General features: G+C 37.6%; 1 protein-coding gene across 15 annotated transcripts in view; it reads left to right on the forward strand.

Moving 5' to 3' along the window:
- The first annotated feature begins 2,243 nt into the window (after window positions 1–2,243).
- LOC121423627 (mucin-17-like) overlaps window positions 2,244–13,301 on the forward strand; it is a 79,930-nt gene continuing 68,872 nt past the window's right edge. For 8 of the 15 annotated variants that reach the window (XM_041619019.1, XM_041619024.1, XM_041619028.1 and 5 more), the window contains exons 1-2: window positions 2,251–3,105; window positions 10,328–10,450. In XM_041619019.1, coding sequence (XP_041474953.1) covers window positions 3,018–3,105; window positions 10,328–10,450 — 211 coding nt within the window. In that variant the 5' untranslated portion in view covers window positions 2,251–3,017. Of the gene's footprint in view, window positions 3,106–10,327; window positions 10,451–13,301 lie in introns of all 15 variants that reach the window. The other 7 variants (XM_041619020.1, XM_041619026.1, XM_041619031.1 and 4 more) reach the window with 4 other exon arrangements.

Genomic DNA, 13,301 nt, shown 5'->3' on the forward strand with positions numbered 1-13,301 from the left:
TCCGTACTAAACTCAATAGATAATAATCATCAGTCATTTACTCGTATATATATCTATCAAATTTGCAAGAAACAGACTTCATGATTCAGTTTTCATTTCGTTTCTCTGGTCCTCTATGGTTGGATAAAAAAAATAATCGGAAATCAATCGACACCACAGAAATACAAGTAAACAATTCGTTTATCGACACACATCCGAATGAAAATTGTAAATGAAATTGGACAGAGCCATGCGGTTGCTATGGTGATACATGGAATACCTGATGAGGCACATCAGGTATTAGGAATGGGTGACTCATCACTGTCACTGGTATATAATTTATATATATATATTTATAATTACCCTTAATTAATAAGATGATTAGATAATTTAGATTCTAATGAAATAGTATTAGTCGACGACAATGCAATGCCAATTACGCATGAACAGAGAACAACCAATTATGATAAATCGCATAATTAGACGTACATTAGCGTTATTCAGCATTAGCGGCTCTCCCACTATAAGAGAAATTGTTTGGCTGTTGCGATGTAAGTCTATGTCAATAACACAATATATAAAAATACTGCACTACGTGTGGTTCTGACACTCGCCTTTCAATGAGAAAGTCATGGAATTGAATCTCAGCCATGGCGATATTTCCTTCAATAAGTAACCCCCCCAAAAAAATGTTTCAATGTGCTGCACTCTACCCAGGTGAGGTAAACTAGTACTTGGCAGGAATCTATTCCTTCAAACGCTTGAGCGCGTTTCAGCTGCTCTGCTATAATACCAATGCGTTAGAGCGCTTCGAGATTTTTTTAATAAATTTAGTGATAAGCGCTATCTAAGCAAATATGATTATCAAGACAAATTATAGGCATATATTAATGATAAATAAGTGCATGCAAATTTTATGTCAAGTGAACTATCATGTTCAATTCATGTTGTTTTTAGGATTAACTGAAAAATTTCGAGATTACATGCGGCCATAGCATGTTGACATGACAAAGACAGGGACGAGCAGTTTCAACATCATGATTTCTTAGGCAGGGGGGGGGGCAAATGGAGGGCAGTAGATTTAACGATTGGAAAGGGGGAATTGTCCTATGACCCACATTCAGTAGTGATCCAAAACTTTGAGGGGGCAAGGCATGGCGTATGTGGCCATTATTAGTCTTAAAAAGACTGTGAGGGAGCGAAGCAAGCGAATGTTTTTGTTAACCTTTTTATAGGGAACAATCTAATTTTGTGACAAAAAATTGACTTTCTATACTAAGAATAAAGTCACATTTCACCTATTTTCTTTTCTATCTTTGTTTTCTTGGTCGGGAAATAGCCCCAAGGCCCCTCCCCTATCTGCACGCTGGTGTCCTCAGTGGCCTCGTCCAGGGAAAGCCGATATCTTGACACGACCTGGACGGGGGTCTATGAAATTACTCCTGAAAATAAGTATCATTCTTTGGTTTGTGAGGGAGCTTCGGGACCAAATGAGAAAATTTGTTATTTTCTAGAGACAAAATAAGTATCCTTCAAAAAACATAACACGGTGTAAGACTGAGTAATCTAGTTTTGCCGTAAAATTTGATTACTCACATTAACCCCCCCCCAATATAACTTTCAGATACTTAATCTTCGAGAGAGTTTAGCAACCGAAAAAATGCATTTCTCAGGTATAAGAAACTTAGCTGTTTAAAAATCGGGTGTTGTATAGATGTGAAGGTCAATGACATTTTATACTTAGCTCCCCATATGCAACTGTGGAGCTCCTGAGTGGAAAAAGATCGCGATTTTGTTGCTGTAAACTCATGAGGCAGATCTAAATCCATGACGCGGTAAACAACGTGTTTTGTTCTTTTAAAGGTGTACATATTGTTTGAAATTTGTATATCAACATCGAGGACATTATTTTGGTTATCTGTGCTGTGTTCCAATAAACACTTTCATGTCGCCGTTGAGCACGATGAATGGCTCTCAATCTCTCCGGGCCCTGACTTACCCCAATCGTCAAACAAAATTCTTCTGTGATGTCAAGTTTTTAGACAACCACCGTGTTGATCAGAGCGATTTGAATATCTGATTGTTTGAGGTACTTCAGAAGGTTGACAGAAAAACAAAAACCGTTTGGATAGTGGCGGAATGTGTACACTTGGAACGCGAACTAACAAGCTTCTGAAGAAAGTTCAGTATGGAGAAGGACTTTCTCTTTTGTGTAACGCTAAGAGGGTCATCATCGACTGAATAAAAAAGGGAAAAGGGTCAGATAAGTCCCCCTCCTCTCTTTGGATCAGCCACCGGTCTGGACTTTTGAAGCTAGCTCAGGAGTTTAATCAGAAATGCTTGAATAACTCTCTTGTATTTTTCGTTAGGCTCGCGCTAATAGGAACAAATTTGAAGATGCAAGAAGTGAAAAAAAATAACACTTCAGAAGCCTGTGAATCACAAGATGTTCTAAGAAGAGGATATTTGATTGTTACCACGCCTGCCCTGTCCCGGGGCAATGCATCCCCAACTCTTCTCCATCCGCAGACAATCTCTACATGAATGAAAGTATATGATCGAGCGCAGTGGGAGAGGATAAAGGGGATACTACTGAAGCATGAAAAGAACAAAACGGCAGATGCTCCTAAAAAGGGCTTTTGAGATCGAAGATGTTGAAGCCGTGATTACACAATAGACCCTACTTGTTCTTTGACAGGCTTCTTATACTTTTACCCATTATATTCTTTGTATAACTCCACGCGGGAGATTTGTACTGGTTTACGCCCATTCATCGCCACCCCTGCAGACTCCCACGGGCGGAGCCTTTGACATGCTCCGTGCAACACCTTGAAGTAGCCCTACCATGTGCCCACCGGTTTTGTTTTATTACCCCTACCTTCAAGATGGATTCTTAATAAACTATGATATTTCTTCAGCTTTCTAACCATGGCGTACTATTTGGATGGTTATAAAGGGATGATATAAGTTTTATTCAGAGTGCAGTCATATATTCAAGGATATTACTTTTAAGAGGAGGAGGAGGGAACTAAGAAGGGATGAACCCCCCGGTGCTTTGGGTCAGATGGGGGTTAGTCATACCCCTTCTGATGGTTCTCCTGGTATCTGATGTCCATGCTCAAGGAGGTATGTCATTATTGATTGTCTTTAACCTTTTGATTCCCCCTTCTTTCTCTTCACCATCTCCTCCTCATTCTTGATCTTGAACTTCTTTTTCTTTTTCTTCTTCTTCTTTTTTCTTTCTTTCTTTCTTTCTTTCTTTCTTTCTCCTTCTTCTACTTCTTCTTCTTCTTCTTTTTCTTCTTCTTCTACTTCTTCTTCTTCTTTTTCTTTTTTTCATTTCTTCTTTTTCTTGTCTTCTTCTTCTTCTACTTCTTCTACTTCCTTCCTTTTCTTTCTTTCTTTCTTTCTTTCTTTCTTCTTCTCCTTCTCCCCTTCTCCTTCTCTTCCTCCTCCTCCTTCTACTTCTTCTTCTTCTATGTAACACCGTTTTTTAAGGGTTATCCCTATTATGCTAGTCAGAAAATTATAAAGATATTAACAATAAATGATTAAGTAAGAGGTTAGTAATTCAACAAATACTCAATCGAGTGGCACTGGTGACAAACTGTATTTAGGCCAGTCCTAAATATAGGGAAATAAATAGTCCATGTATTTCAAATACACCAACAAACTTTAGTAATATAGTAAAAGTCTGCACTTGGAATTACTGACATGCAGGAAACGTCTAAATTTTCAATCATGCCTCCAATACATTATGGTAATCTTTCTCAGCTTTAATTGAAAACATCAATTCCTCCATTCCTTGAGCTTATATGATTATCCGATTATTACTGGGAGATAACTAAAAGCTATTCGATTTTACACGGTGGAGTAGGGTCCCGTGTAAGTATTATATTGGTTGTTCCATAAAGCGTGACCCCCGGAAGGGTGTATTTGCTAAAGGAGTTATTTGAACCTAATCGATTAGTATTGATCTATCCTTTTTTAATGTGTTCAGCTTTGCCCGTCTTTCATAGTACAAAAACAACAAGAGCAACAAAACAGAAACATGTATATGTTGTGCAGAATTCGAGAAACGGGGCGAAAAGCAACATGTTTATCCAATAAAATACAAACATGTTGCGTAAGCCAGCAGCCACCAGACGGTGTGAATGAAATATTTCCTTCAATAGCTGCTCGTTTTTAAAACAAGCCCAGTAAAAACCGAATACGAGAAGAGAGGGTAGAAGTATATGGAGGGGGGGGGGGGGGTGGTGGTGGTGTGGTTGAGGTTATGGTTCCAAACAAAATGCAAGAAATCGCAATTTAACATTATTATCTCTGTACTCTCAAGCACCATCCCATAACGATCTAACGTAGATGTTAAAATATCAGATTCATGATATGGTGCCATTCTTTTCCTTACGTTTTTATTCCCGTTAACATTAAACAGCCCACAAACTACCAGATCTTCTTCACCCTTGAACTGCCCTCTAATCTCTCCACCCCTCCTTCTCTTTCCTTTCTTTACCCCTTCCCCTTTCTTCCATTTTCTTACTTCCCTACCCATCTCTCTCAAATCTTTCTTTTCCTCTCACAGTTACTACCCCCTAAAAAACCCTTCCGATTTTGAAACGACACCATCGGGTGTTACGTAAACCATGATATAAATTCATGCTAGATAATTGATGCTTATTAATCGTAAGACGTTTTGTTATTTAAACTCGAAATAGTTATATAATCTGTATTCTGATTAACATCGGTCACCTGGTTGTACACTTAACTCGTGTTCGATCAAGCCAGACAACTATGCCCTTCTTAAAATTGATTTTTATTTGAGACGGACCGCAGGAATGTTATGGTCTTATGCATGCCAGCGGTCGTTTCTGCTTCAATCGAAATTGGGCGCGGTTTCTTTAAAGAATGGATTCCAATCGTTTGGTCAAATGAAATAATGAATCATCTACCTTCAAATGTAGATACACGCCTCGTATCTCATTCTGTGTCGTTTAATCATTTCGATGAAGATTTAATTTAGAAATCTTTCTTTAGTCATTATTACAATTATCATTACTGTGATTATTATTATTATTAGTAGAAGTAGTAGTAGCAGTTGCAGTAGTAGCAGTAGTAGTAGTAGTAGTAGTAGTAGTAGTAGTAGTAGCAGTAGCAGTAGTAGTAGTAGTAGTAGTAGTAGTAGTAGTAGTAGTAGCAGTAGTAGAAGTAGCAGTAGTAGTAGTAGTAGTAGTAGTAGTAGTAGTAGTAGTAGTAGTAGTAGTAGTAGTAGTAGTAGTAGTAGTAGTAGTAGTAGTAGTAGTAGTAGTAGTAGTAGCAGTAGTAGCAGTAGCAGTAGTAGTAGTAGTAGTAATATAGTAGCAGCAGCATCAGAATCATCATCATCGTCATCGTCGTCGTCATCATGGCCATCATATTTCTTTTAATAATGATTAGACTGATCGTTTTATGAAAGTGAAACCAGCAAAGCTATATTCATTCAGACATCACTTTCCCCTACTCCCTGTGATACTGTGTATAAAGTCAACTAGGTGCCCAAAGTGGACAAACGGCAGAAAGAATTCTCACATTTTATTTGCCATTGTGATCAGCAAACCGCTCTTTTCTGCTCTCACAATTGGGTCTAATATACGAGTACCTGGGCATATAAACAGACAGTAGTATATGTCCACATTTTTTTTTCTGTTTTCCTGGAGCACAATCAAAGTCTTGTTTAATACTGCATAATGAGGATACATACTGAGCATTCCAGAGGTCAACCTTGATTTAGTATAGGAATCGGATTCGTCAGAACAGAACAAAAAATACTTGAAAGTCCACGGGGTATTTATTGGTAAAATGTTCATCTTTGGCCTAAATGGGTGACAGTGGGCTCTTACTTTATGACTCCATTGGGCACTGCACATTATGTGCAAAGATTAAAAAAAATCAACTGTAGAAAAGTACCCTAAACATGGTTATTATATATCAATAATAATTTGAAAGCAATATCGAGAACAATAAACATGATAATTATCTCAAGTAATCATTTGGTTTTACCTATGTTTAGTTTTCCCGTAAAGATATCAGTGATAATAGAATATGTTCATTAATAATAATAATGATAAAATATAGGGTATTTATATTGAGCACATATCCACCTTTTTAGGGTCTAGTAATAATTGTCTATTTTTTAGCTGTAACATCCATCGACAATGGGTTTGATTCATCCGACGGGGCCTATTGTATTAGATAAAAATAATAAGCAGAGCATTTTACATGTCATAGTTGTAGTTACCAACCTCTCCTTGCACTACCACGTTTTTATCACCTTCTGCGACTCATTACGGCCACCATATTGTTTCAGTCACACCAATGAATCTTGACTCCAAAACGACCGATGACATGCCATTGGAAATAACCCCGGAAATAACGCAGTAGATTTGATCGGTTTTGGGTCGGTTTTGCCATTGTGACTGATGTGATTACCCTGGTACTATTTATTTCTCTCAATAAGACCAGTAACACCCTAATGATCCCTGTTCAATAGGAGAACACATTTTGTGCTTCCTCCTCAAACTTAAAAGGTAAATATACTAATGGTAAGTCCATGATCTACCTCATGACATCCATTGGTACGAATGCAGGAAAAGAAAATAACAGAAACCAATTTTTGAAAAGCGGCCTAAAACAGCATTATACACTCAAAAAAATGTCAACTGATTGTAACAAATTCTCATTCATGGTATAAAAAGTTGATTATATTGATTGTGTAGGGTGTTTATATTGTGCGCACATCCACCTTGGTTAGTGTCCAAGGCTCTCCCGGATAAGCTATGCTACCGATTTCGGAGTCCACAGCTTTTTGAGGAGTTTCATCTTGTAGGTACCGATTCCCTCTCCTGGATCATGTGGTGCACGATGTGGGTGAATCTCTTGCTGAAGAAAATAAACGCCATGTATTGCAATTTTAAAGTGTTTTTATATTCTGTGTGCGATCATTTTTCTTTCGTTATATAGTTTAATGATACACAGGTCTATTAGCAGTAATTGACGCTCCGTATCAGTCCACATTAATATGGCTTCTTCTTAATTGTGCATTTAAGTAACCAATTAAAAACTCTAGTATTTTTTTATATTGACTAGTTCTTCCTCTCTAGGTGACCAAAATATTTAGCGATTAAAATACTTAGAATGCCACATAACTTCCTTGTTTTCGTCCGGATTCATTCAAAATATACCAGCATGGCTCCCAGATTTGTCATCTGCCCCAAATGCAGCTACTACTACAACCAATTTTACCATCACCACTACTACTACTTCTACTATTGCTGCTATCACTACCATTGTAGTAGTAGTAATGGTGGTGGTAAAATTGGTGGTAGCAGTATATAGCAGTAGTTGTAGGTAGGTTGTAGGTTTTTATGAAAACAGTTTCATGCACATTGTCATGAATATTCATTAGGTGGGCTGATGATGTCACATCCCCACTTACACTTTCCTTTTTATTATTTTATGTCATGAAATCATAATTGTTTCATTTTTTCATACATGTGTGAATGATATGTCTCCCGTATAATGAAATAAGATGCAGCAATGAATATCGAATCCACTAGATCGATTGTCAACCCATTTTTTTAATTCTTGGTAGAAAAAAAATGAATAAACGTAATTTCATATCATAAAATACATAAGGGTATGGGGGGATAATGACATCATCAGTTTGCTCATTGAATTTTCATGAAGACATGAAGACATGCCTAGAATTATTTCACCGGAATAATGCAAATCTTTAATATGCCATGGCTTTGATATTCCTTGTCCGATTTTTATGAAATTTTCACTGTTTTGTTTTTCTGATTTTTCTTTATCACCCTGCAGTATCCCTTCAAATTAACACCGGCGTTTGCAGAGTAGTAGTAGTAGTAGTAGTAGAAGAAATCTACCATTACTACTACTACTACTACTACTACTACTACTACTACTACTACTACTACTACTACTACTACTACTACTACTACTACTACTACTACTACTACTACTACTACTACCACTACTACCACTACTACCACTACTACCACTACTACCACTACTACTACTACTACTACTACTACTACTACTACTACTACTACTACTACTACTACTACTACTACTACTACTACTACTACCACTACTACTACTACTACTACTACTACTACTACTACTACCACTACTACCACCACTACTACTACTACTACTACTACTACTACTACTACTACTACTACTACTACTACGAGGGTAGTATTAGTAGTAATCCTCTCGTTTTCGAATAATCTGGACATGAAAAAAAAGTATTCCACGTGAGGTCCATAGTGTGAGTCAGACGTTAATCTTTGAAGTTTGAAAGACTTCATCCTTTCCACCCGTCCTTGCTATACCAAAGAAAATCACTGTAAACCGTACAGCATGTAGTCATCTAAATTTCAATAGCGCAAACAATACCTACTATTTCCGAGGCTTCTTCTTTTCAATGTTTGAACAAGCGGTTTGAATGGGCCCATGGGGGATACTAAGACCCTCTGAATTCTAAACGAAATCAAGCATTTTCGAAAAGGAGAACAAGAAGGATCCTCACAATAAACCCTTTGATAAATATAGAAAGTTTGGTTTGTTTCGCTTTTGTATTTGATTGTGAATAGGAAGAATAGTTAATACTATTGAACCATTGGTTGTATTATACAACTCAAGAAAGAAGACAAGGGATAAGTCTAAGTTGGATCAGAAGTTTAGGGATAGGCTTGATATTATGTAATAATTGGATTTATCGAATAAATAATGAAGTAACTGAAGTAATATATGCATAAGAGAATTAATATAATATGATATGCATGTATATGATATTAAAAAAAGTTTTCGGTACAATGAAACCTCTCGCATTAGTTATCTTTTCAGAATAAAATAGTCATGCAGTATATCACACTCTTTGATTTTACCATGTTCGCCCCTTGTAGCCCAAGTGATATGCTGACATCTCCGTCGGGCCGTGGGGGGGGGCTCAAATGTGTATTTCCTTCTATTCTATTATGTGACAAACCTCGTTTTGGCGGGTGGTAATAGGATTTCACTTTTATTACCTTTAAAGTTTCAATGCTCCATTAAGCCTCCTGCAGGTGAGATGATCACGAATCAAGTTATTCAGGTCACATTTCGGTCAATGACGGCTTTAAGATAATTAGCACAAGGGGGGGGGGTACATTTTGTTCAACACCAGACATGGGTAAATAAAGTTAAATATTTGATTATTTGGCTAGTCACCTTAACATATTTAAAGTAGCATAAAACACAGGCTTGCACAGGATGACCCACGAAACTCGAAAGCTTATTTCAAATGGGGTCCTCGACATGTATGGAATTGCGATTAAAAAAATGGTAAAATTATACTATTTACACAAATAAAACGGAAAAAATCAGGATTTATTAGAAAGCAATAAATGAGATATTGAAATGATATATCAAAGAAAAATATAAAGAAGGAAATACGAAGAAAAATAAGAAGGAGAAAAAGAAGAAGAAGGAGGAGGAATAGAAGAAGAAAGAGGAGGAGGAGGTGAAGAAGGAGGAGAAGGAGAAAAATTACGGAAGAAAAGAATGAGAAGAAAAAACAGCATCAATTAACAACACGAAGAGGAGAACAGAAGGAAGAGAGAAAAGAAAATGAAAGAATAGAAGAAGGAACGTATAGATTAAAAAAAAAACTTCATTCAAACTATGCAAAATAAATAATAGTATCTGGCAGAGAAGAGAAACGAACATGGTTAGTATTCAGGCTAAATCAGCCATATAACATATCATTTGCATCTTCTCTTTGACTGTAAAGAGTTTTTAGCAAGACTTATTCACTTCCTTTTATGTTGGCTTTATGAGTGGATTATTATTGTAATGAAAACTTTTTTTAAACAAGTGCACACCCTGTGTCCAATAATGCATACAGCATTTCCGTTTATTTGAAAGCATGATAAAAGAGCATTGTAGTTTAAATGGCTTGCTCACGGACATAGGTGCCGCGGCCGGGGATCGAACTCCGGACTTTCCATGTATAGCTAGGCGCCTTAGACCACTCGGCCTCGGCACCTCCACACTTTGTGGACAGTGATCGATTTGACAGGTCAAAGAGAATAACAAAACAATCTTTAAAAATATCACTAGTATATTATTACCAATTATGAGACCCCTTTTCATTGAAATAGTATTTGAAATATGTGCAGTTTGCCTGGCTTCAGCGGCACCGGCAAAGTCTCCATCGAAATTAAAATGTGACAATGATCTTCCCTGGATTATGACAAGAAAATTATTTTCTGACTTTCTTTGTACGCCATTTTATTTTATTCTGCAGACGGTCCATCTCCCTGCCTGAGCAACCCGTGTCAGAATGACGCTATTTGCTTTCCTTGGATCGATGGTACATCTTACGTGTGTATCTGCCCGCCTGGTTATACAGGAGGTGACTGTGAAACAGGTAAGAAATGAGTGGCGCAAAGTTCGACCCATCTGTTCTCAGTCAATAAAATCAAGGAAAGTTTCAAACAAAAATTCTGGGACCTAACAAAATTGTCAGTCGACAAGTGTTTTTTTTTGAGCGCTCTAGCTCGAGATAGGTGTGCTTTTTCAGTCAAAGCCCTGATTGGTTCAAAGTTTTGCTCTTTGCGCACGCGCACTAGCTATGAACGGACAGGTGCATTTTGTAGTCTTTGACACAGACAGGTCTGAGTACTCGCAGTAAGTGATCTATTATCTTCTTCTTCCAGTAGTGTGCATAAACCTCCACGGAGTATCGTCGCACAACAGTTGGTTGTCTATCGGCTAATTAAACGTGTTGCTCGTAGCAAAGCTCGATGAAAATAAGTCCAAAAACGAACGCATATACACTATATACAAATTGTTCTCATATTTTGAGTTAGTTTAAGACGACATCTCTGACTCGTGTCTTGAAGATGTCGATCGATGGTGAGATGACCACATTTTCAGGTAGACCGTTCCACAAACGGATGGTGTTTGGGAAGAACGTATCCTTCAGTAGTGATGTGCGTGATCGTGGGATCAATTATCTTTTTTTTCAATTTTAGTGGAGGGGACATGGAAGTCTTGCCTATATGGAATATTATAAATGAATTCAGAGATTGACTGGCAATGGTATGTCATTTACCTGGTACTTATTCTGAAATGTTTTGTTTTCAGCGGTATTTAGCCCGACTACTTTTGTTTGACAATGGCTTGTTCACTTCAGTCCCACTCGCTGAGTTTAATGTTACCAAGCAGCGACGCGCGGCAGCGAGTTCATTTTGAATTTTCAAAATCCTAAGTTAAATTGAATTAATAAAGGTCCACATGACATGGACTCCAAGATTAAGGAAAACGTCGGCCATATCGTGTTATAAACCACTTAGGACCTCTTCGAACACCTACCAATATTTGCAGGCCGATTCAATGAAATGACGGCTTCAATGATTTTCAAAAGAAATCTTTTGTTCTCGATGCGAAACTTCCCCCACAGACGAACCGAAATAGTGACCTTGCTACAACACGTATTTTCCCATTGATACAATAATTTCTGAGTAGGACGTTATTTCATTCGACAATCCCCGACCCTCTCCTCGATAAGATAAATCAATAAATATGATAATGATTTGACTCTTAGTTGTCGTTCTATATTTGGTCTCCTTCCAAGCCACTATTGAGTACAACTTTATGGAGCCCTCTGCAAAGACTTGTACACAGTAGTGGCTTGGAAGGAGACCAAATATAGAATGAACGATAGTATAAAAAATAGTATTAAGTCTATCACAAAACTAACAGAATAAATGCTATTATTAACTATTATTTGTTATGAATGCTGTCTATTCTTGGTCTCCTTCGAGGCCACTATTGTGAATAAATCTATGAAGTATTTTCTATAGACTTTTACACAATAGTGGCCTGGAAGGAGACCAAGTATAGAGAGCTCATGTTTCCAAAATGTTATTGTTCAAGCTATACTTGGTCTCCTTCGAGGCCACTACTGTGAATAAATCTACGGTGTATTTTCCATAAACTTGTACATAATAGTGGCCTGGAAGGAGACCAAGTAAAGACAGATTTGTGTTCATCAAATATTTTGATATTAAAGCATTCTTTGAAAAAGATTAATTTGTTTTGTGTTTTATGTTGATTGTTCAAGAAATGTATTAACTGTCTGAAAGTGGCAGAGTGGTCTTGAAGAGGAGGGAAATGAGGGGTAGATGGAATATACAGGTTAATTACCCTAATTTCCAATTTTCTCTGTATTAACAGTGGACAGTTCGAGCTGTCCACAATTAATAGTAATCAAAATAATGAAAATTAATGAAACATGAGTACTCGACATCTCAAACAGTCATTTGCCCAAATTGAAAGCTTTGATAGTTGCCGCAAGGGGGAGTTATCAAAGTATTTGATTCCACAACGTTGAAAGTATATAACATGTAACTTCAATTCTATTTTTAACATACTTAATGTACTTAATAAAGCAAAACATAATAGATCTAACGTTATCGTCCTCATTTGGTTTATAGATCTATGGAAGTTCACCATGTTCACTATTATAATTAGGCCGCTATTCTTAATTGCTTTGTCACAGCAAGCTCGCAAATTTATTTGCATTGGTCTACCCTGATATATGAACATTATTATTCTGACTAAATAAACTCAAGGATTTTGATTTAAGGCCGGCCCCGAATTAGGCCCAATATACGAAATACGCAAATGACGACTGGGTTGCTTTGTTATTGTAATTGTACGGACGTACGAAATAAAGCCTATCGTAGTGGCGCTGGCCCATGCAGCTCACCAACCCGTCTTCTCAAATTGATAAACGCTTGCCGTTTACTGCATGCGTGCAGTCCAATTGGCAGAATCTATATCTGTAGCTATAGGGCGTGCGCTAACTTTTCGCCAATCACGATCGAGTACCGTCGAGTGGCGCCTCCCATGTAGTGACCTATTTGTAATGTCATTGGCCGAAAGAAGGCATGCGCAAGATATTGGTACATGGCGTAAGTACTCAAGAATTTATAGCCCAGTCAACCAAACATGTATATTTCAATTATCTGCGCACGTCGCCGTGGATGTATGTACTTTTGGCCAATGAGATTGCAGATATCACTACATGGGAGGCGCCACACTCGGCAGTGCAACGTGCATGTATACGTGCATATTGGCGAAAAGTTTTGCTCATGCCCGAGTCTCCGCCTTCAGTTTTTATTACATTGTCCGTGACTTTGCAGCACAGCGCTAGCGAGTGTTAAGCATGTAATTTTTCTCGATCGAGACGGGCTGCATGCAGCTGGTGAGGT

The sequence above is a fragment of the Lytechinus variegatus genome, chromosome 11, assembly GCF_018143015.1.
Source record: "Lytechinus variegatus isolate NC3 chromosome 11, Lvar_3.0, whole genome shotgun sequence".
NCBI lineage: Eukaryota > Metazoa > Echinodermata > Echinoidea > Temnopleuroida > Toxopneustidae > Lytechinus > Lytechinus variegatus.